At 37.7% G+C, this 25,122-nt stretch overlaps 2 protein-coding genes across 6 annotated transcripts in view; one reads left to right on the top strand and one right to left on the bottom strand.

Moving 5' to 3' along the window:
• The window catches only part of MOSPD2 (motile sperm domain containing 2), a 32,967-nt gene extending 22,991 nt beyond the window's left edge, over window positions 1–9,976 (bottom strand). Inside the window, exons 1-3 of one of the 2 annotated variants that reach the window (XM_032100696.1) lie at window positions 9,867–9,976; window positions 9,599–9,665; window positions 512–667 (exon numbers count right to left, since the gene is read on the bottom strand). In XM_032100696.1, the coding sequence (XP_031956587.1) occupies window positions 512–667; window positions 9,599–9,665; window positions 9,867–9,875 (232 nt within the window). In that variant the 5' untranslated portion in view covers window positions 9,876–9,976. The remainder of the gene's footprint in view (window positions 1–511; window positions 668–9,598; window positions 9,666–9,866) is intronic. The other variant, XM_032100697.1, reaches the window with a different exon arrangement.
• A 242-nt stretch (window positions 9,977–10,218) lies between these two features.
• On the top strand, window positions 10,219–24,855 carry FANCB (FA complementation group B). Of its 4 annotated transcripts, none has more exons than XM_032100692.1 (9): window positions 10,219–10,336; window positions 11,030–12,069; window positions 13,061–13,213; window positions 13,732–13,824; window positions 17,570–17,698; window positions 18,556–18,722; window positions 20,771–21,225; window positions 22,019–22,256; window positions 23,353–24,855. In XM_032100692.1, the coding sequence occupies exons 2-9, from the start codon at window positions 11,137–11,139 to the stop codon at window positions 23,771–23,773; spliced, it is 2,589 nt and encodes an 862-aa protein (XP_031956583.1). In that variant the 5' UTR covers window positions 10,219–10,336; window positions 11,030–11,136; the 3' UTR covers window positions 23,774–24,855. The 4 variants fall into 4 exon arrangements, with proteins under 4 accessions (XP_031956583.1, XP_031956585.1, XP_031956584.1 ...); XM_032100694.1 differs by lacking the exon at window positions 10,219–10,336 and adding an exon at window positions 10,392–10,528; XM_032100693.1 differs by lacking the exon at window positions 10,219–10,336 and adding an exon at window positions 10,392–10,738.
• The last annotated feature ends 267 nt before the right edge of the window (window positions 24,856–25,122 follow it).

Here is a 25,122-nt window from a genome sequence, read left to right as displayed (position 1 = left end):
ACAGAAAAAAATGATGCAAGTGTTTATTTTTTTCATATTTGAAGCCTCCCCCACCATGCTCTATCCTTAAATTCAGAGGGTGAAGTCCTGTAGATAGTGTTCACCTTCAAAATATTTTCACAGCACAAAAATGAGATCTCTTATTTAATGCACCAGACCAGTGCTATTAAAATGAACAAGAGAGCCCTGTTTGTTGTGGGCTTTTTGTTATTGGTCTTTTAGGACTCTATTCTATGATGCAAAAAGACATAACACGAGATAGCTGCCTTCCTTCCTTCCTCTTAAACACCCTTTCAATAGACACATGGAACCACAACAAAACTGAGAGACTACTGGTCAACATAAAAAGCAATAATTTTTCTCTCTTTTTTTAATTTTTAAGTTCTTGCTTAGCTCTCTGTGGTACTTGCAAGCCTTTAAGAGGTTCTTAATAAAACTACATGTAGAGGTCAATGATAGCTCAATACAAAAGCAACACACACCTTCAAAATCACTATGTAACATAGCTTACCATTAACTGTGTATTCTTTCCTCCACTGAAAGCTCTCATCAATCATCTTTAAAGTATCATCCACAACATCATGACGCCAAATCAAGTAGTTTTCAACCCATTTATCATCTTGCTGAAGTCTTTCCACATCTCTAGAATCATATTTATCTGATTTATCTAGGAAATAAATAAGTTAGTGTCTATAGCATTTGCTACAAAAACATGAAGAGATTTGTCAAGTGTATGTCTATAAGCATTTACTAGGTACATAGGATTTCTCTTGCAGTTTCAAATTTAAGCAAACAAGGCACGGCATGATAAATTGATGAAAACCATCTATCTTCTGCAACGATATTTAGGAACACTACTAGAAAAATATTTTCTGTGATTTTTATGCAAAGAAAAAACATTAGAAAACAACAAGGTGCATTTGGGACAGGTATATTTTCCTAAAACCAGTTTTCTGTAATTAACATGAATTAGAATATAGTCTTAGAGTTTGTGTACTGATGAATGTATGTATTAAACATCACTAGCACATGCTTGAGTTCTCAAATTTATAGGCATCAGCATGTTAGACCATAAAATGTCTGACAACAACTATTAAAATGTGTGGGTTTGAGTACGCACTATACATAATTGCATTAAACAAAATTGTTTTCTTTAAAAAAAATTACAGCTTACACTTGTCAAATTTTTATGCTACACAATAAAAACTGCAAGCAACTCTAGCACAAATGCCCCCAAGGCTTCTTGTATCTTCTTGTATCATATTAGCAACACAGTAACAGGCTTACATGCTTTTGGAAGCGCTTCAGATGAAACAAGACTTGCTGCTGCTCTGGGTTTTTTCACTTTTAGACAGGAAAGTTTAAACACAAATGCTAAGTGGACCTATTTCTATTGTAGATATGCTTAAACAAAGGCTCAGTTTTTAGATCAATGCTCCTCTGAGAAACTTGTATAAATAGAATGTAAAATCAAGAGCCCATAACAGAAACAGGCTTCTGAAAGCAATAGACACTGATACACATCTCTGCTAACTACTAAAAAACCATAAACTGTTAAGCTATTCACTTAAATTCATGATTACCATGGAAAAAATTAAGGCTGTTAATAAAAGAGATTTAATTTTCACATACTGGAAAGACTTTTCCTCTATCAGCAGCAATAAACTGCTTTCAGAGCCATTTACAACTGTTTAGAACTGCGATGGGATGGCTTGGGAATCTGTATTACAACCAGACAACTCTGAGGAAGGAGTTAAGAAAAAGACACCATTAAATTCTGCTAATATATATTGTTTTACTGGCCTCCATGCAAAAACTATGACCTATTTTTCTTGTCTTTCAAATTATACTGTTTCCTGCTATAATGAGTCAATGTAACTGTAAGAATATATTAATTTAAATGTGTCCATTCACTAAGAGTCATTATAGTTGCAGTCCCCCAATGCATCTTTTCATGTCTGCTTCTCACATACATCATCTACCACGTTCCTTCTTCATTACGCCTCAAATTTCTCCTTCCCTTGATCCCATCCCACTACTTTCCTTTGTTCCTTAAATAAACCTAGAATTTAATCCCACTTTCCTTAATCTTAGTCCCCTACTTTCTCCTCTGCCCAAAAGCCTCTAATCCACTAAAAACTTTTAACTACTGAAGTTCCTTTTCTCTTCATTTCCATACTTGCACCAGACAACTGATTTCCTATATTCTGACTAAGCCCAGTGAAGTGATCACTCAGCACCAGACTGAAACGTTTGTGGCTCTAGAGGAACCACAGAAGAATTGTAAAAATCCTGGGTGTGAAATTTTGTAGTCTCAACAGCTCATTTGAAATTTGTAGTTCCCCCAATGATTTAGGAAGTTTTGTCTGAGAAAAAGCAACAGTACTTATTTCAAGTTAACCACTTCACCTTGGTTTAATAATCTCTAACACACACTGGCTTCCAGCTATGAGTGACTGCAGCTAATCAATCAGCCAAGTACTTTGCTGAAATCAGTCCCACATATATCTTATATAAATAAGGAATTTGGGTACTGTGTAAAGACAAAACCCACTACCAGGTAAAAACTAACAGGAGATCATTTCACCACTTTCTGAGGCTGTCTTTGCTTTCAGTATCTGTGTGAGAGCACATCTGTCAAAATGAGAGAATTGTGCATCTTGTATCAAACTGTAATTTAAAACTGACATATCATTACATGGAACAAACCTCAGAACACATTTCTTGGCCACCAACAAGTTGTCCCAAACTCTGAACTTAAAGAATATTTTTAAAAACACATTTAACTTTGTGGATATTTTAAGAAAATGAAAGTGAAACAGAAAATGTTTAATCCAAACTTCCAACATCAATGGAAAGCAAGCTGAATTCAAAGATAGGGATAGTTGAAAAAGTACTTTTCCCTCTCTTCTGTAACTAAATTTTCAACAAGGCACATGTAATCTGAATTTACATATATGCTACAATACCCCCTAAAACCAGGGGAAACAACTAGTCAAGTTCTGCATCCACAAGCACTTGCAGAATGCCAGTATTTGAATCAGGTTAGCCTAACAAGATTGACAGAACAACAGTACTGAGTACTGAATACTGAATGACTTTTACCTGATTTATCCAATTCTTGCTACAAATTAAGTCAAATTTAGAATGAGAATGTGAGTCCAAAAGAAAGGTGTTTTATGTCACACACAAAAAGCAGAGTGATATAAAATTGATGGAGTCCTTCCAAGAACCCAGTGATTGAAAATGTGTCAGTTCAGAGGAGGAATTCCTCTTCAAATCTGTACGTCGCATAATTCTACAGACATCTGGAATCTTGTTTTCAAACTTCTGTGACATTATCAGAATGTTTCTAATTTTAAATAACTCATGGAACACTTGAGTGTAGTTACTGTATTATTAGAAACTTCTGGAGTTAAATGAGAATTAGTTGAAAGAAAATAAGACATCTAGGATTCTCAATACAATTTAAATACATCCTGCACAACTAAGAGGCCAAAAAAAGAAACATTGTTTGAGAGGCATCCATATGGAAATTCAGGTGAAACTACAAACAGAAGTAACTTACCTCAGACAACCTCCAAGCCTATCCATTTAAGATACCTGTAAACATATACTGATGCTTTTCTCAAAGGAAAATGAGGTGCTTATTTCTTCACACTTGCAGGACTGCCACTAGGACACTGAGACATTAAGTTTAGGCCCTCTCAGCTCATGAAGAGAGACATCTCTGTAATTAAGTCCATAACGAACAGAATTTCATAAGGTATTTGGAACACACATCACTTGCCCCAAAGGTAAGACAAGGAACAGCAATACCAGCTACTTCTGTTCAGAAAGAGCTACTGAAAACCACGTGCGTAGCAGCAGTGCCAGACTTTTGTGTAACATTTCATAGTCCAGAGGCTTGGAAATCTGGTTGCTCCCTCAGTCCAAGACACTCAAACCTTTCTGTATCACAGAATCATAGAACAGTCCCACAGCCCAGGGAAGAGGCAAAACTGGGATGCTGCAATACTTTTGACCCAGAAAACTGTAGAAACTAAGCAAGACTCAGATACAAAAATGCAAGAAAAAGCATCATCTGCCAAATTCAAAGTTACACATAAGGGAGTGACAGTAGCAAGATGTGGCCATTATTAGCCCTCTTTAGTCCTTTAACTGAAAGTTCCTCAGGAAAATTTGAGTGAGCAAAACTGATCAGGTATTTAACTTTATTTTGGAAATAGTTGGTTAAAGTTACTTTCATTTTCCCATTGAGCATTTGAGGTCAAGAGGAAAGACTGGAAGAAGAAAGTTCTGTTTGAACAGCAACTTCTTATATTACTTGCCTTCCTTTTTTTTTTTTTTGCTTTAGTGAGGACTTCTGTTCTTTCCATGAGCACATCCTGCCCTTTTAATAGTTGTCTTCTTCAAGCTGAGAAGCTTCCAGTGAAACTGTATCACTTAATTACTACATTTCAACATAAAGGATCTTCTGTAACACAGACAACAGCTCTGAAAACAACTGCAGAATTACACAAAACTAACCGCACACAAATCTCACTGCAATACTTTCATTAGAAGGTTTAATTAAGTTCTCTGAGGCAGAAACTGTAAAATCCCTTCTATTTACATCACTTTTTTTTTTCAATGCCATTTAATTACAATGCCAGGAGCCCCTGGAGCAGGTCTAGTAGAGGGCTGCAAAGATGATTAAGGGACTGGAGCACCTCTCTTATGAGAACAGGCTGAGAGAGCTAAACCTGCTCAGTGTCAAGAAGAGATGACTGAGAGGAGACCTCATCAATGTCTGTCTGAAGGGAGAAGTCAGAGGATGGGCCCAGGCTCTTCTCAGTGGTGCCAAGCAATAAGGCACGAGAAAATGGCAAAAACTGATGCACAGGAAGTTTCACCTGAGTATGAGGAAGAACTTCTTTACTGTTGTGACCAGGCACTGGAACATGTTGCCTAGAGAGGGTGTGGAGTCATCCAAAGACTGTCTGCATGCAAATCTGTGCCCTGTGCTCCGTGATAACCCTGCTTGAGCAGGCTGGACCAGACAAGCCACTAGGGTCCCTTCCAACCTGACCCATTCTGTGATTACCACGAGAACAGCGTTGTGCTGCTGTGTTTTCTTCTAGTGCTCACGCTTTAGAAAATATAATACAAGTTCGAGAATATTCAACAGGAATATAGAAGAATAACTACAGAACTCAAAACCAGGCACAACAGCAAAGTCCCACACCCTACACCAACTTAATCCAGAGAAGTTCAGAGTTTTAAAACTTGAATGACCCTTCCCTTCAGAAAAAACTCTTATCTAGAAAAGTAGAGTTACAGAACAAGCCATATATAAAGCTAAGTAGGGACAGCAACTGCATGCCTTTTAATAGAGAAAAAACCAAAAACTTAATTGTACAAAGTAGAGGAAAAAAAAGCAACTTAGAAATGTCAAGTGTTACATTACACAAAGAGACTCAATTTAACTGCTGTCTTAAGGCTATTTCAGCCAAGAAGTCTCTGTCTAAAATGGTCACAATTATTTCTCTGACTTTGGCTACAAAGACGAAACCCATTTTAATTGGCTGTTGATGCCAAACATTAAGCTAAGTACTATAACAATTCAGGTATGTGCCTTCAGTTGCTAGATGAGAAAAATCAGCAAGACTAGAAACAATTTAAGAAGTAAAAAAAGTAGCCATAAAGAGACAGGGATGAAGAAAAAACCGAACACCATTTCCATCCAATAAAGAATTATTTCAATGAGCTCAAGCAGCAATAAATAAAATATTTGCCTCCACAAAGTGCAATAAACAAACTTTTAGCAAAGTTGAACACTCTCAGTGACAATAAAGATTACTTTCAATAAAAACCTCAATCATTAATGTTACAGAACTTTTTACGAAAGTATGTTTCCCATCTTATCCTTCCACCATTCTCAGCCTGAAAGCCAAGAACCAGGGAAAACAGACTTTTCAGAGCATAAAAAGATACATGCAGGTATGCAAAACATTACTTTAAGAGTCTTCTACAATAGTCTTATCACTGTTTTTTAAGGGTGTCCCATATGTCTAAAATTTTATTTACAATCAACCCATATGATTAACAAAACACCTTTGCTACTGGCTTAAAGAAGGTCAGGATGAAATTTAATCCTTTACATTGGAAGGATGGGAAACCTCTCTTGCAAAATCTTTTTTCAAAAATTAAGCTTTGCCTAAAAGAAAGGAAAACGATGTTAATGGGGAGGGCCAGGAAATAACAGGCAATTAGAAATGGTTAATATACAAAAGGAAATGTGAAGAAGACTAGTTTACTGAAAAAGTCTAACAAGACTTGATTTTAAACAATTTCCACTGTAACATTAAAATAGAAAGTAATAGCCCAGAAATAAAAGCTCACTTTAGAAATCCTCTAAGGAATGGAAATTCACTATAGAAAAAGACATGCTTGTTTGATAGAAAACATTGTTAGTGCCAGTCTGTACTAGTAAAAAAATCTTTTGTTTTCATTGTTCCTTTCACCAGCAAAATCATTTACATCACCAACTCTGACAAAGAATCCAAAGAGCCAAAACAAAAATTAGGCCCAAAACCAGTGAAGACAAAGTGCCATCTGCCTAGCACATCAGACAGCATTTGCCAGTCTATTGGACTAACATGACCTTTCCACTATTGGAAATAAACCTTTTAAATGCAAAGGTTTCATTATTGGGACATATATTCCTCACAAGAGCTGAAGCTGTCTTTGGAACCCAGCTAGACAGTTAACTGAAGAGAAAAAACCACCACAAGATCGCCGTTAATATTAAACACCGCTTTGCAGATAACATCCAACAGTGGCCAAGCTTTCCTTCCAGAACACTTCAATGGCCAAATCTGCTGAACAACTTCAGCAAGAAACTTCTCTTGCAGACTCTGGGGAGATGAGCCAGCGAGGTTCTCTGATACTTCATCTTTCACACTATATCTGACTATCAAAAGCATTTTCTGATTTGGTCATATAAATGAAACAACTGTATAATTCAAAAAAACCAGATTTATGGTGCTTTCAATTGCTGAACAGAACTTTTCCCATCCAACCTTGAAAATTATCAAGGCCACAGCATATTACTATAATAATAATTATAATACATGCTGTAATATTAGACTTTTCTGAATCATCTATATAATAATATATTTTTGTAGATTCTACTTAAATCTAAAAATTGTATTCTGCCAATAAATAATTTCAATTAAAAAGTAGGATTTCAAAGACCCTCTAAGTTTTCATTTCATAACAAAAATAAACATTACTGTAAGACCATCACAGTATTTTTGACCAATACCAATTCTTCCTGCATGAGGAGGGGCAGGAGGGAAACCAGTAACTGGGAGTCACAGAATATGGAAGAACTACTTCACTTTTGAAGATCAGAATCACTGTTTCTAGAATAACCAGTTACAGTTTTCCTCAAAGGGAAAACAAAACAGTGGCAGCTGCAACCTCCAGAAAAAAAAAACTGCCTGAAAACTTCTCAAACTTTAACAACTGCAGTTCACCTGTAAATGGAATAGAGTTTGCTCTGTAGAGGCCCACAACTCTATGACCACACTAAACTTTACAGGAAGGATCAGCTTCTCAGTGTAGCCTGGCAGTGCCCTTAGTTTTGAAAACAGACTAAAATTGCTGGGTGTGAAGCAATCATTTGTACCTTTACACCACAAAGTCACAGGTTTGAGGGTGTCTGCCTACCTGCACCCCCACATTCCTTTGATTAAGAAGCATAAAATAATACATTTTAGAACATAAACAGTAAAGGCTAATAGACCAGTACAAAATTAAAATCATGTGTTTTGCACTCTTGAATGTGGTCATGAGAACATTAATTTGCTTGTGGCATTCCTAAATTTGTGGCAGAATCTTAAAAACAAACTCAAAAAAGTCTTAATCCTATTTTCTTGAAAGGGCCAAGAGCCCTAAACCATGACCCAAAAATGGGCTTACTGAGAAAAAGTGTTCAAAATACTGCAAATAGGATTACAGCTTACCTTGCAACAGTATTCAATTGTTGTAATGGCTGTATCAGCCAGCCCAACAGAGGCATCCTTACAACAGGAGAAACTTGTGGAATTTCAAGATTTTAAGTGGTAGATCAACTGAAGGAGTAATACTCCTTTTCCACAACTACTGTCCCAGAGCAGTCCTAGGCCTTCTGAAGTAATCATTTATGAGTGTGACTCTGGGATAATAGAATCCAAAGCAAGTTGAATCACCTACCATATGAAACTATACACTAATTGAAAACTTTTAGAGGCAGAAAAAGTTAGTATTTAAGATGATCCTCCACTCATTCAAGCCTGATCTTTACAAAGATACCTTTATTCACTCATAAATGGTAAAATAAGCTCTTTCTACTTCAACACTTTCTAATAAATTTTGTCATCAGAAATAAACGTCATCTCAAACCAAGGCCAAAGTAGTCTCCTTTTTGAAAGTTAGCAGAGTAACCATATGAGGCAAAGTTGTACCACCCTCAAGACCTTCAAAGTTTTCCAAGAGCATGTTCTAGCCCACTGCAAAGAAGTCATAGAACCACGTAACCCTTACATAAAGGTGACAGCTAGATAACCTCAATAATTCTTATCAGAAACATCAAAGCAAGGCATTTGTTTGCAGAACTGAGGCTCCTATTAAAGGAGATGCAGGCAACACAATTACTGGACTTTACTGTATTTGCATTAAAAATCGCACAGAAGCATGTTTTCAATAGAAAGTCTCTAGACAGTCATAATGAAACATACTGCTTACTGCAGTTGTTAGCATACTCTACGTTTTTCCAACATAAGCAATGCAAATTAACCTTGAAATAAAAGGAAACCACGCTAGGCTTACCCCAGTCTTCCCTCTCCCCCAGGCATCCCCAGCATCTCCCGGCCTTCATTTACAAATTTAAATGCACCTGCACTTAAGAATCGAGTTGGACATGCAGCATGATCTTAATTATGGCCTGCATAAATTTCAAGTGCAAATTACTCCAGAAAAACAACTCTTCCTTTGACAAACTCGGCGAGGTCAGAATGCCTCCCTTCCCTGCCATGTTTTATATCCAAAGAACACCAAGCACAGCAGTGTCCCAGACCCCACTCTACAGCTAACCAAACACAGCTGCAAGAGAAAACGACTGAGAGCTTTGCCCCAACACACCCCGCAGCCCAAGAGAGCGACCCAGCAGACAGAGAGCACCGAGAGCCAGCACAGAAACCTGCTGTGCATCGTACCCGTCCATGGCTTTGGACATCTTAAGTGTACCAGAAGTTTAGATCGGACATTAGAAAGAAATTCTTCACAGAAAGACTGATTAGATGTTTGAATGGGCTGCCCAGGGAGGTGGCACAGTCACCGTCCCTGGAGGTGTTTAAGGAAAGACTGGACGTGGCACTCAGTGACATGGTCTGGTTGACAGGTGTTCAGTCACAGGCTGGCCTCGATGATCTCGGAGGCCTTTTCCGATCCAGTCGATTCTGTGAAAGGGCACATACGCTCACAGAGCTGGGAAAGTGGGATACCTGGCGACCCGAAAGGAAAAGCGACAGTGGACAAGCCCCAGAGCCCACAGCCACCGCTCCCAGCTCACCTGGCAGGTACTCCGCCTCGAAACGCCGCCGGGTCTCGCTTATCAGCGCCGCCTTATCCTGTCGCTGCTGAAAGGAAAGAAACAGGAGGACCGTGAAAGGAAAGGCCGGGGCCCCAGACAGCCCCATTCCCTCACCTGTACGGCAGGGCCCGGCCACCCGTCCCGCCAAACCACCAACCCCAGGCGGCTGCGGACGGCAGCTAGTGAGGGAAGGCCCAGCAGGCGGGCAGGAAGGTAGCAGTGAGGGGGCAGGGGCGTAGGGACTCACCTCAGCCATGATCCAGCGGGTCCGCCCGCACTGAGACGGCTCCAGCAGCGCGAGGGGCGGCGGGAAAAGGGGATGGAGCGGCGCGTGACTCCGCCGGGGGGCGGGGCCCCAGGGCAGCCGGCGGCGGACAGGCCCCGCCCCGCCCCTCGCCGTGGCTCCACCCCCGCCCGCGCTCCCGTCGTGCTCCCCGCGGCGGGAGCTTCGGAGCGGCCCGCCCGGCCGGGAACCGCGGCACGGCCCCTCCGGAGCAGTCGGGAGCGGCCTCGCCGGGAGCGGCCCCGCCGGGGCAGCCGGGAGCGGCCTCGCCGGGAGCGGCCCCACTGGAGCAGCCCCACTGGAGCAGCCGGGAGCGGCCCCACTGGAGCGACCCGGCTGGAGCAGCCGGGCGCGGCCCCGCTGGAGCAGCCGGGAGCGGCCGGGAGCGGCTCCGCCGGCGCGGAGCCCGTGGTCACTGCCCTTCTCTGTACCCGGTCTCTGTGCGGGAGTTCGCGGGGCCCGGGCAGGGAGGGAGGGAGGGAGGGAGGGAGGGCGGCAGCGCGGCCTGAGCCGGGCGAGGGCCGTCGCTGCGGACCCCGGAAGCTGAGTGAAAGTTGGTGAGACGGCTGCGGTTCCCTCGGGGCCCCGGGCCCTCGCCCTCTCTGGGCGAGGAGGGAGAGAAGGAGGTAGCCTACTTGCCCGCAAAATGAGTGGATGCTTCTTCAGAGAACTTTCTCCTTCGAGGCCTTATAACTTTAACAAAAAATGAATTATAGTTATTAATAAACACTACGGCCGAGAGAAGGTTCTTTAATTTGAGAATTCAAAGCACCGTTACTTTCCAGTGTGATCAGTGTATTTGTGGCGCTGACACCTTCAATGCAATCACACAAATTGTGAGTGTGTGGTTTGGTTTCTATCAATTTGTATTATGCCGTGCAGCTGTTGATAACCAGAGAATTCATACTTCGGTAAAGAAACATTTCTGAAATGTTTCTGTTACTTAAATCTCTCAGTACAAAATTGCTTACCACCATTATTAATCTGTGAGATTAAATCACATACTGGCGTCGTTCTCAAATTTTTCTATGTTATTGCTTTGCAACGCACAGTTTTTCTTATTCGTAAGGATCTATTCAGCTAGTCCCAAAACAATTTAACTTTTTTTTTCTTGTTTGCTTTTGTAGATGGAAAATGTCCACATAGGTTAAAATTTCCACAAAGAAATAAGCCTGACAGAAATGGGGACACATATGGTTTTCGTGTAGAGGAATATACATAAAGATAAATCAAGATGCTTCTGAGTGAGCAAGATCAATTCTTGTCCTACAATGGCGAAGTCCTTGTATTTCAGCTGTCAAAACCAAAGCATGCAGGGGAAGCAGATGATAAAACAATGAATTTATGTGTCAGAAGGATGGCGTTCAACAGAGACACTAAGCTGTTTGTTCAGAAGTCTTCTGGAGTATTCAGCATGCATGCCAGTGACTCAAAAATTGAAATGATTTGTTGTAGCTGCACAACAGATTCCAGAACAGGGATTATTCTTCCTTGCGTTTTGATGAAGACGAAAAAACGGAACAATGTCAAATACTTTGTATTGTTGCTTCACAGTTCAAATCAATTTGAGCAGTCCTTTTATTTTAAATTGGATTATGAGCTGAAAGAAGACATCAGGTTGTTTACTGGCCCATCCGTGTTGTGGAGACAGGCCAACAAGCTGTTCTACATCTCTTCCAACACCTGCGTGGTTCAAAGTGCTCCTGTTCAGCTTTCTTCTGTAGTGTGGACAGGTGAAATTGTAGATGAAGGCACTGCTGTCTTAGGGATAAGAACTGCTTGCCTGCCAGAGACTGAAGATGCAGATGGGTTTTCTGTTTCAGATAGCGCCATCTGGGGTAGTGAGTTCTTTGGATACGCAATTGAAACACAAAAAATGCTGGCTGGCACGTGCTTCATGCCTCATGCTTACAGCAGAGTGGTATCTTCTGTCTACATCTGCAGGAGTGAGAGATGGAAAAAACAGCTCCGAATATCACTTGTTGCCACAACCCACAAGAACCAGCTTATTTGGTTCCAAAATGGTGTCCCTAAAGGTGTTTGTGAGCTTCCTTATGCAAAGCCATGTTCAGTAAAGCCAGCTGTAACCAGTAGCAATGATTTGCTATTTGTTGTGTATTTTGCCTCTGGAAATAGCTGTGTTGTACAGAGGAGAGACAGCTTACAGGTACTGATGGCTTTAAACAGCTCCATTTTACCCATACATTTTTTGTATGTATTGTCTTATTGAAAGTCCTGCAACTGAAAATCTGCATGTTTAAGTTCTTTAGATTTCTTGTTTGTTTGTTTATTATTGTTGCTGCTGGTAAAATAACCTGTCTAAAGTATGACATTGTTTTGCTTCCATTGCTTGCTTATTTATCTGAAAATGAAGCTGGGATTCTCTCATTTAGTAATACATTTATGAATCTGACCAAAGCTTCTGTTGCTAATTGCAAACTGCAATAGTGGAGAACTTGAAGCTGTAAAACAATTGTGAGTGTGCCTAGATGATTTGTGTTAGAAGTAACCTGATATCATTGCAAAGCATAAACTTCTCATTGGAACATCAAAGCTTATTGAGTGTCATTTCCTAATAACAAAAAGTTGTTTCTAGAAAATGTCATTTTATGAAAATGACAAGAAAAGTCCTTGCTATTGTCTCCTAAAATTAGGAGAGACAAAGTTTCTGCAAGGGTTTTGTAATAATCTGACAGGAAGGCTTGTATAACTTAGGAAACAAAAATTTGTACTATTTAGTTGTTGGCATTATTATAAAAATTTGTCTTAATTTTCAATCATATTTAAGTCTTCTGTGAAACAAAGATATGTCTCAATATCAAAGGTATAATGCCTTTAACTGATCTTCAAGTATTATTGCTTCTAAATAAATGTTACAACATTCAGCTCTTAAGCTGTTTGAATACACTGAAAAGTTGTCATCCTCTCTGCAACCTGTAATTTGGAAAGTGTTCTTTAAAGAGAAATGGCTAATTTTTCCCAGAGTTACATAGGCTCTAAATGATGGAGTGAGAGTGAGAGCTTGAAACTTCTAAATATTACTGTATTTCACACAACTGAACAGGCTCCCTCTTAACGGAGAGCACGCTTCATCAAAATGAGATCTCAAATACAAGATTTATTCTAATAAATGTATTTTAAAACCTCTTCTACTGTAGGTGGCTTCCAAATGGCCAAAAGTGAAATGTATTCTGGTGGATGATTTTATTGGCTCTGGAAGTGAGCAACTGTTACTGCTTTTTAAGGATGACTCCAATACAGACGTGTTAAGTACATTCAAAATAACAGATCTTGGGGAGGTCAACTATGCAGTAAGTTGAGCTTTCCTTTTCTCAGCTACTCAGTCTGTGCTTACTAAATTAAGAAAACCTCAACAAATCATTAAAGTATTGATGCAAAATGAAATTGGATGTGTGCTGTGAAATGCTCTGAAGTTTGAATACAATATTTCCTGCTGTAATCTTAAATTATCTGAAGATTTTATTTTGCTTCTTTGATTGTATCAACATTCTGTTGGGAAATTAGTGCACTTGCAAATGCTTCACATACATAACAGTTTTGCCACAATTCTTACCTTTTGGCTGAGAACTCTTAGTTTAATTAAGGCCATAGTGCTTGTTAATTATCTTCTCATAATTGGGTCTTTCCATTATGTACTATCAAATTGCATTTGCTTTCAGAAAATAGGATTTTTCTTTTAAAAGACATACTGTGATTCTGCTGGATTGCTGTATTTTCCCCCAGATTTTTATAATGCTGTGTAATAGCCTGTACCTTACCTTCAGCTTTTTAATTCTTTCAGGGTTTTGGTTTTGTTTCTTTCTTTCAGAGTAGTATCAATTATAAACATGATGTTCCTGCTGCAGAAGGATTGCAAGAGAATGGTTTGCTTACTGTCCGAGCCCTTGAAACAAGATTACAGGTTGGTACTCAACAGTTCTGCCTCCATGTTTTCTATAAATTACTGGTCTGTATCATTACGTTATCTAAAGGGTAAGGCTAATGATACTGTTATTATTGAAGAAGTGGTTCAGGGAAAAGGACAACATGGTTAAGTGTTTATTCTTGAATCAGTGGTAGTCTGTGTTTCAGTTCTCTCTGTTGTTATAAGTGCATTTAGGTAATCGTAGAGGTCTAATTTAATTTTAATTAAAAGTTTGAAATAATGTTGAAGCTATCTTACCAGAGCTTCTTAGCAGTCATTTTACTCATAGATGTTTAAATGCCAGCTTTAAAAAATTAGAATGTTTACTTCTTTTGCTCCCCATTATATAAATTTCTGATCATGTAGTGGCATGTTCCCAGTGAGTGCATTTGCACAAATTGGTGATCGTGTTTATTTTACCACCTTCTGATGTTCGTGCTCCTGTTACTAGTGGTTCTATAAGGATAATTTTGAAAAGTACTGTAGATAAAGCTAAAATGTATCCTTCTTTTAACTGGCATCATTTATAAAACAAACTGGGGGAAACTTGCTAGAGCTTCCCACCCAGCATACTCACCAATATGTGCTTTTGCAGTGTGTTATTAGGCTATACCTAATAATTGACAAAATAGGAAGATTATTAAAAAAAAAAGCTTTAGGAGAGAATGTAAATCTCATACTGAGTCAATGATGTGAGGTTATTGTTAGTTTGCTAAGGGTGCTTTAAAGATGAGATATTAGGTAATTGTTCCTGTCACTTGAGAATGAGTGAAAACTAAGTAGGGTATCGTGGCAGTTTTATTTCCAGCCTTTAAACATGAAGCAAATTAATTGGCAATAGTTAATAAATAACATATTAGGTCATATTAGGAAAAGACTGAAAAAGAAAAGACTTTTCTAGTTCTAATAACAAAATGGCTAAAGAGATATTGTGCAGATAAAAGCTGTTTGGAAAACAGTGGACAAAATGGTTTTTTCCTTCATGGAAGGCACAAGAAAATAGAAGCTGGATTAATTTTGAGGACTTCTTGAGATCCCTTCCAATCCTACATTTTTACAGTTTGCTTGTTAGAGCCCTATTGGCTTTAACGTGCAGAAGTGCAATCTTCCTTCCAAATGCATCTTTTTCTGTTTCTGCGGTTTTTTTCTTTTCTGACAGTCGTATTTTAAAACTTACCTTACTGCTGCATTCTTGCCCTACACTTATATTGCTTTCCTCTTCTACAAAACAGAAATCAGTTTCTGTGTCTCATTTGCTGCTTCTTCCACAATTGTAATGAAGGTTGTTCACCCTGCCATTGACAGCTGTATGTTCTATGTTCCATAACTTTGTTCTTTCAATACACCAAGTGGCTTCCAGCTGCACAGCTCTCTGAATCTGTGTCAGGATCAAATGAATTATCTGGTTTGCACTTTCTACTGGTTCTGCTGGAAACAAGCCACTGGCTGGATATTTTATCTATCGTGTGCTGGTACAGTTCTTACAGACACAGAATCCTTCATAAGACCTAACTTATTTCTATACTTTTAGATCTTTTTAATCTCCAATTTTCAAAGCTACGTGCTAGCACAAGATTATAAGGAAGTTGGAAATTTACTGTGTTTTAATGCTGTAAATCTTTGAAATTGTCAAGCTGGTGCATTTGGAAGTAGGTGCAGATATTTCTTTTTTAACCTTGCAGTTGCTTCCTTGTTGAAATCCCCATTGTTCTGTATTATATTTGCTGAACAGTGAAGTACTCTTGCTGGCTTTTATAATCTAATGTGTAATTGAATTTCAAGGATGCTTGTTTTGAAGCAATACTGCATGGGTTCTGCTTAGCTTGGGAATTTCCAAAGGTTATTTAGTCTTGGAGTGGTTCCTCTTGATACTTGTCATCAAAATTCAGGTATTCTAGAAATTTGCTATCGAATCAAGTTTTCACAGTCTCCATGGAATCTTGTGTTTTAGAGCAAAATGAAATAGCAGATGCAGCCCTTTTTCATCCTTGTTGCCTTAACCCTTGCTTCACATCTGCACAGCTGTTTTCTTAGCCACCTGAGAACTTTGGCAGGAATGAATTACAGTCCACTGTATAAGTAAGTTGCATTTAAGTTATACACAGTAATATATATAAATTGCATTTTGCAGGTAGTGAAATTGAAAAATAGATCAGTTTGTGCATTTTTGTACTGTGTATATACATTCTTTTGGACCTGAATCCAGCCTTTTCTCCTTTGAAGATTTTTCCACTTTAACATGTGTTTAGTTATCTTCTGAGGAAGACATCCTTTGGCAGAGTACTGCAGTTACATTGCAACAGCTGAGGTTACAGGGTTTCTCGTGGTTTTAGTTGATTGTTTTGGCAGAAACAGAGAAGTGTCTTAATGTTCACTGGTCTGATCTTCCCCCCATTACTTGACAGTTTTGTAAGGACTATAATTCTGGTTTTACTCACAGCTCTATTACTTTGGCTCTGGACTGCCTTGTTTTTATATTCCTGTTTATTTTCTGTTCTCAGAAGTTTATTTTATTGGTTTATTTTATGGGTCTCACAGCACAAAACTTGTAACTCCTGCCGATGCTTGTAGTGCAGTACATCTTGGCATATAGCAGGAAGGATGTGCCTGTCACTTGTGACAGAGAGTTGATGGGGGACACAACTCAGTCTTGGGTTTGCCATGTGGTAAATTTCAGGCCTCTTTCTTGTGTTGCTTATGAGGAAAAAGGGCTTGCAAAAGCCAGATAGGTCAGCAAGTGTACAACAGTGAATTTTTGGCGATTTTGACTGCTTCGACATCTGTGCTTCCCCATTTGCTTTCTGCTTCTCAGTTGTTTATTCAGGACTTGTCCCCAATGGGGGTAAATGATGGCTTAGTATCCTGATGACCTAAATTAGGAAGGTATTGTAGATTCGTCTTTGTTCTTAACTCTTCCTTTTTGTCTCCTGACTCAAGTCTGGCAGTGGATTATTGCTTGGAATCTGATGCTTAGATTCACAGTTTGATAGGTGACAATTTTTTTACAAAACTTTTCATTAGAGTGCTGCTGGTCTAAGTGCCCTTTGCCTTTGAGCAGAGGACATCACGTCACTTACAAGAACTGCTTTTTTATTCAGGCTTATAATGGTGTTTTGTGTGTTATGTGTTTGGGGGGATTTTCTAAGGGAATGAGGAAGAGGAAAGTTTGGTTTTGCATTCCAGGGGTGAGTTTGTTCTCTCCTTGGCAGCATTGGACTTCTCAGGATCTTGCTTTCCAGATAATAGCTTTTGAGGAGCTTTCTTAAAACCTGAGAAGCTGGCATGATTTTTTTTCTTTATTGTTTGGTTTGTGGGCTTTTTTGGTTGGTTTTTTGGGGGATTTTTTTGTTGTATTTTGTTTAACTGAGACATAGCCAACATGTGTGTCTGTTTGTAAATCTGTCAACTATTCAGTATATTTATTTGGTCAATAATCATTACAAAATGAAACTTCTATCCATGAAAAAGTGAAGCAGGATTAATAATAAAAGATATCTACAGGAATATATCTGAATATCTACATAATTTGATAAAGTTTACCTTAATATTTATCTTAAACTCTAGGCTTAATATTGAAAGACCAAGATTCTGAGATTCATATTTTAAAAACAGAGTAGCCTGACTTGAACATTTTTTAGAAATGTTACTTGTGATACTTGCATAAAAATGGAAAGCCAAAAGGTATTTTGATAGCTTCAGTGTCCTTTCTTATGTGCAGTAGCCTAATGATTATCTTTTACAGGCTGGTTGGACTTCTGTTCGAGAGCTACAGCAGCATTTAGGACTCCAAAAGAGGGTTATTCTTGAGTCTTGCAGAGCATTAATAGATCTTGTTGAAGAAAGAACCCATGTTCTACCAAATGCAAAACAGGTAAAATGCAGGAGATGGCCAGATCACTTCTGAATTCTGCCAAGCCATTTGTAGAGGGTGCTGCTCTCAACCACTTACCACTTCCACCTGTAGGGCTTGCCACTATCAAAACTCATTAGTCTGCTTTTTAAATCTGGTTCATCTTCTTAACTTGCCAGTATATGTAGTTAGGAGTAAATTTAGTTGTCTCTACTTGAAATTGACGTGCACAATGCCTCCTGACAACTGAGTGGTATGGAGGAGTAACCTCTAATGGAGTTAGCAACAAACACGAGGGGAGTGTACAGTTCTAATTGGCACATTTGCCTGTCTGTAATCTAACATGTTACAGAAAGGGAGTTGTCATAGAACTATGTGAGCAAAATTGATTTTATAATGGGGGCAGAGTGAACTGTGGGCTGAGAAGCTGATGGAGGTTGGGAAAATTTTTATCTTAATACGTTGTTCAAAAGAAGGCTCCTAATTTAATTGAAATGGTCTTGATCTCCCTTTCAGTTATTGTTGTGATATCTTTCAAGTTTTCCAGGTTTGGACAACAAAGTATTGAGCAACTAAATGCAATGATATAAGATAAATTCTACCATCTTATATATTTGGACAATTAATTATATGACAGGTCAAGATTTCGATGTGATGTTTACAAGAAGAGAACAAGTTACACTTTACATGATGATATCATCTGTTTTAAGAAAATTCAATTCTATTTATTCTAGAGAATAAGCTAGTTGATAGATATGTTTCATTTTGTGTATCTTAAAAGCTCTTCCAGCAGTCACTTGTGGTAAAACATGAAGTAATGCAGTATAAAAAGAACCATCTCTACTTAATTTATCTAAAAAACCACATTTTTCTGTAAGGAAGGCCTCGTGTCTCTCTGGGATGACGTAGAAAATCCTCCTCATTCTCTTAGTAAAGAGACAGCATTGGTGTCTGAAGTCCCAGAGCACTTTACAGAGGAATTGTGGCAGCGTGTTGTGGGTGACAGCCTGGTGGTTGGAGTAAAACTAACTGAATCATTTTACTTGTGAGTATATACACTTATCTAATAATTTCATTGGTAGTTTTATAGAAAATGAATATGTAGCTTAAGGTCTGCAGTAAATTTGAACTTTCTCATTTTGAACATCTGCATGTAAAGTGTGGGAAATGTCTTTGTCAGTATTCTTGCTGCTGCTTATCTCTCTCTAGCACTGTGTAGGAAAATATGTTGTACAGGCAGAAATCAGTTGTGTGAGTATAATTGCAACATTACTGGAGACTTTTTACAAAAGAGTTTTCTTTGACAAAAGTTATGGTTCTTTATAGTCCATGTTGACATAGCAATGCTGACATCAGTATGTGTTGTAAATAAAACTCTGTCTTAGCTTAGTTCCTGGTGCTTTACTGTTAGTGACTTGCCATTCCCGATTTGCTTCAAGATGCACAAAAGAAAATATATTAAATTCTCTTGCCAACTAAGTAAATACTTAGCTTTTGAATTGAACTCTTCTAGTCAAGTATCTAATCAAAATATTTGCAAAGCTTGCATATTGTGTAAATTATGTGGAACAATCAGCCATACAATACTTAAACCTTCAAAATAATTTTTTTATTCTTATTATCATCTTTTAATTGTTTATTCTGTTTATTTTAATTACTCAGTCCTTGTTGGAAATACGACTTACGTAATTTTCTCTTACAGAGAGGGAACTAATTTGAAACACAATGTGAAAAAACAGGATTACATAAAACATAATATGAATTGTGTAATATAAACTTACCTTCTGACCCATGTTCCCACAAGCAGTGTAGCTGAGACTCTGTTAGGCTGAGCTCAAAGGCTACTGATGCCACTGAAAATCACTCAGGTGGTTGTGAGGGAGCTGACCTGTTAGGCCCTCTGGCCATTCTGCTGGAGCTGTGGGTATATTCTTTCTCAACTGCCAGATTGCTGTAACTTTACAAGAAAGTTGACCTCATCCTCTTGACAGCCTCTCTTAAGAGCCACTGAGGCAAAAGATTGGTTTTTGCCTTTTTAGTGTTTGTTCTTTTAGCTTTCATGATGATGCCTTTGCTTTTTTTTTTTTTTTGAAGTGAAACGCTTCATTCCTTTACAACTTCAGAGATCTTCAGCAGATTTTAACAACCAGCAGCAATCTAGCCCTCTCCCCCATTTTTACAGTTGAGAAAAGATCTGTGGAGAAGCCATTTGTCCAAGGTTACCTGGCAGGCCAGCAGCAGAACTGGGTCTTCTGGGCTCCGTTTCAGAACTGTGTACAACAACCTGTGTTTGTGGGGAAAAAGGCTTGTGTTCTCTCCATTCCCATCACTGTAATTCTTTATTGATTATTTTTGTGCTTCCTACTAGTGTGAAATTGCAGTGATATCATAGATTGCATTATGAGATGGTGATACTTCTCTGTAAAGAAAGTTAGACATTCATAAGACTTTCAAATGTCAGTGACATCTTGAGATTTAATTGATTGACAGAATAATATATTCATTGAGAGAGGATCTGAAACATTAATACTAGGATTTCATTGAAAGAACCCTGTGTTGAATGAAGTACTCCATACATTTCAGGAAATTGCTGCATGTTCAATGTAATGGTGTCTTAAACCTTTTATTTTACTCTACATTCAATTTTGTTTGAATATCTATATAAATGTACAGCATCAGAAGAGCTTTTAGTCCTCAAAAGGGCAGAATTTATATTTGCCACATTTTCTATTAAAAAGAAAGTTAAATCTTTAGAAAATAATTTATAAATGTCATAGACTATCTGTATAGGTTATGTAGAATTTTCAACTTTTTCTGGCTGAATTAAATATCCAAATTATTTCGGTTGAAATGAGGCATCTAACTCCTAGAAGCTCTTTGAAAATTCAGTCCACATTTTGAAAAATCTTTATCCTGAGTTTATATGAAACAGTCATGTGAAGGACTTAGCCTCTTTGCAAAGTCTGTGACTTAATCTGGAATGGTATTGGAATTTAGTCTTAAGTGTCTATATACATCTGCAGAGTTGTGGTTATTTGTCAGAAGACAAAAATGTGAACTGGGAGTGCAGTCATATTGTATGGATTTTCACAGGTCACTGAGTGAAGTCAGTTTATCTTTAGTGATGGATCAAGACTTCTCTTCGATTTCTCCAATTATCAAGTGTCAAAGTAAAATCATTAAGCTGAACAAAGCCTTCTCAGCATTGGCTATCTCCTCAAGTCAAATTGAACCTCCTCCAAAAAAGATGAAATTGGACTTGCATAGCAAGAATTATCTGAGAAAAGAGTTTCCTAAGAGATCTTCAAGTATTCATCTGGATGGAGCAAGGACACTCACTGCTGTCACCAGCCTTTCACCACTGTTGGCATTTCATCGTGTGTGCTGTGTAGTTCTTCTGCATGCCAGGAAGCAAAACCATCAGAATGATAGTTTACAGCAGAGCAAAAAGATTGCTGTAGTCTGTGGGAAAATTTTGTTAAGTCTGGAAGATATTTCAAATGGCAGATATTCAGTAAAGATGCTAAGGGATAATAGTTACTGTACAGGTAAATGGATTTATAACCTTTGGATTTATAAATAAATATATTTGATTCTTTTGTTTAAATTTCTCTCTGAACACAAGCTGCATAGACCTTTTGTGAATTAAAAGCTAAGTAAAATAGGAGATGGAATATTTTTCAAAATGGAAAAAATGTTTTAATGAGTTGCTGTAAGGTTTTGGTAGCATTGGTGATGAAGGGTATCTGGAAAGGATAATTTTGAAGATAAGTTTGAGTACAGAATGCTGAAGCCTATGTTTTTTCTATAAATAAGATACTTACTGTAATTAGATACATAAGATTTTTTCTCATATACTACTACCTCTTAAATAATACCAAAATAATTGTAGCTCTTCCTCATCTACATGTATGGTAAGGTAATTTATTTTCTTTTTTTTTTTAATATTCGTGATTGAATTGATTTTGAACTGGGCTTTTGCTCAGGTAATGAAATATCCTTTTTATTGTTTGCAATGAATTTTAATTTTTCTTCCTTTGATGCTGTGTCACTGCTAAAGCCAGCATGTCATCTTACTATCACAGGAGGCTATTAATAGCCTTCTTTTGGCAAGGTGATGTTTATCATAAGTGCTTTCATTATATTGGTGGTGCTCCATTAATCAACTGTTTTGCTTGACAGAGTAGGGATAAGAATTCAGTTGAAAATTCCCAAAGATTCAGGTGCAAATGCTTCTCAAAAAAACTGGGAGTATGAGTCAAAAATCTAAGCTCATTTAATGCATGCAGCGTGATCAAAATATTTAGTTCAAATACCTTTTTTTACTGTATTTTCTTGCAGGTTCTGTGGAAGATATTCTTGCTGTCCTTGCAGTGTCTGTCAGATTCTCCTTTCAGATTGTGTCTTCTGACTTCACATTGACTCCAGTCAGTTCGTGGTTACTGGGAGAAATGGAGTGCACACCCTTTAAGGAATGCCAGGGCAACATATTCTGTCATAAAGCAGGAAATGTCCATGGTACAATTTTTAATTGGACCCTGAAAAATCCATTTGAAGGCGTTCTAACAATATTTTGCAGGTAAAATCACTCGAAAAGCATCGCTTATATTCATCTTCCATACACCCTTTTTTAACTTTATGATGTTTCTCACTGGTACCATAAACAGCAACCAAATTTGTAACCAATAGGCTGCCAATGTGATGATGTGATAACAATCAGCAATAATGGAGCTGTTTTCAGATCAGAATTATGGTAGAACATGAACTGTATTATTTAATTTTGTCCAGGCTAGAACACAGAATTACAAATAAGTCTAGTCTCCATTAATACCTGCTTGGTACTATTCCTTCTCTTCATTTTGCTGCATCATAATTTTATATTATTTTTTCTTACATTATTCTTAGTATAATATGTAATTTTTTTCTTCATTGTGTATTAATTAAAAAAAAAAATCCTTAAGGGAATATTAAAACAAAAAAGCAACCAAACCACAAATGCCAAGTTATGTTAAATTAAAATTTATTGCTAGGTCATTTTTTTGTTTAATATTGCAATGTAAATGTAGTCTCATTTTGTACATATTTCTGCTATATTTATTTCCTACCTACCATGATTATGAAAAGGAAATAATCTGAAGTCTCACTGATGTCCTTTCTTATGCAGATTCTTGGACAAATATTTCCTAAACCAGGTTAATCAAGTTAGTAATACTGCCATAATTTATGACTTAGCTGGATAAGGCTTATAACATAAAAAGTACTTCTGGAGTATTGACAAATGTTGCTCTTTTGAAGAGTTCAAGCTAAAAAGTAAAAAAGAAAAGTTGTAACTTTTAAGAGTGTATTTTGGAGTGAGGTTCAGTCTTTTCCTTAAATTAGGAGTTGATTTCCTTTATGTGAGAAGAAAGGCTGAAATGTTTAAGAAATCAATCAGTAAAATTTAAAGTCTCAAGACTTTTGGTTCCTTTTGAAAAGGGATTTTCTTGGTACTATTCACTTTTGATCCCATTTCACATTAACAGTGAGCCCCGTGTTTATGGGCTAACTATGATTGTATTTTCTGTATCTTTTATTCCTGTGTTTGCATTGATCTTTTATCTGGCTAGGATATTTCTGTGATAGGTGCAAACTACAGAGTGTTCTTTTTCTGACATCATCATCATTTTGTTTTACAGAAATCTGACCATCTTGTTCCAGTGCCTTCACAGCCTTACTAGAGTTCTCCCTCCAAGCTGCTGTGTAAAACTCCTGAGATCTGGAAGCAAAGCAGTACTTACTGAACAGTTAGCACTGGCTTTGGAAAAGGAAATGCTCACCTTGAAGAATTCTCTTTTCTTAAAAGAAACTAAAGCTGAAAACAGCTTGACGTGGGGGAATGAGTCTGGCAAGAAAATCAATAATTCTCCTCTGGCTTCTTTACTGGACACTGAGGAAGGAGTCCAGCAATTCAGAAAGAAGTTTCAGAATGAGCAGGAAGAGAATGTGCAAAGTATGAACCAAACAATGAATGGTGCCCTTTACCAGAAAATGGCCTTGAACATAGCAGAAGCTCAGCTCAGTTCAGATATGATTGTGTGGAGACTGAGCAAATCCTAGAAACTATTGACTAAATTTATTTTGAGAAAATTTTTATTAAAGTTATACTATTAAATAATACTCATATTTTCATGGGTACTTATACTGATTTGTATTCTATAGCATTTCTGTGTTATTTCTACAGATAAATACTGGTATTTTCATTAATGACTATGGGAAGAATTTAATATTAAAGATTGAGTCTTTTTTTTTTTTTACAGATTTTAAAAATACATTCTTAAGATATTTTCTAATAATTCCTATTCCAAAATCATAATTCTTGGACTAAAAAAAGAACTATTTTATAAAACAAAATTAATAAGTGTGTAGTCTTTAAAATAGTTCTATTGAACTTGAAAGATAACTATTTACACATGTAAAATGTAAGCCCTTTTTAGAAATTTTATGGCATGTATAGGGAGGACCTAAGTTATACAACCAATTGTAATTCATAACTTGAGTGTGGAGTTTGACAAATTCAAAGAAGAGGCAGTTTATCTTCATGATATGTCAAACCTTTTAAATAACTTCTAGTGATACCACTTGAGGAAGAAAACTCTGTACCTTTCAGCCCTGTCTTCTGGAGTCCACCCTCAGATTCATGGAGTATTTATTGGAGGTGGAGAACCAGATCAGGCCTCTTGACCAAATTTCAAGCATAATAAGGCTGCTTCAGGTTTGAGAGGTCCGTTCCCACACAATTTAGTGGTAGGGCTGATCTCACTAGTAAATCTGGGAGGAAACTGGCCTTCCTCGGATGTTAACCTTGCTTCAGTGTCAGAAGATTAGCTTGCTCAATCCCAGAGTCAGATGACTGCTGATGCTAGCTGCTCAGTGGTTTTGGCCTATCTCAAAAGTAGTTTAAGTAATATTGAGCAACTCTTTTGTTACTATTATTTGTCCCTTCATTATCTTGAAGATCCTGCTTATGCTTCCAGGAAGAGAATGGCCTGTACTACTTGCTGAGATAGTAATTTTTTAATCAAATTTTTCCCACTAGTTTCATGAGGGGCAGAAAGGTTAGAAAATCCCAAGTCACAATAATTTGCTTCCTTTGATCTCTGCTTTATGTAAGTAAAATATTCCTATTGCTTGTCACCATTTTTCTGAAGTTGTCTTGAGTTTTGCTTTTCATTTTCTCTGCAAACAGAGTTAATAATTGATATCTCTAGCGTGAACTCTCTAAAATAAAAGACAACAGAAGTCTGGCAGGAAAAGTAGAAGATATTTATTGAGTCAAAGAAATACTGATGTTTCAGAATAATTCTCTTTTTTCTCATCAGAAGGTTCAGCTTCCGTATGTACGGCCTCTAGAAGCATTGAGTGGTGACGTTTCTCAGTCCAAGGCATCTTCTCATACTGGCAACAGG

The sequence above is a fragment of the Corvus moneduloides genome, chromosome 2, assembly GCF_009650955.1.
Source record: "Corvus moneduloides isolate bCorMon1 chromosome 2, bCorMon1.pri, whole genome shotgun sequence".
In the NCBI taxonomy this organism is placed as follows: domain Eukaryota; kingdom Metazoa; phylum Chordata; class Aves; order Passeriformes; family Corvidae; genus Corvus; species Corvus moneduloides.
This window is presented reverse-complemented; position numbering and strand designations above follow the sequence as displayed.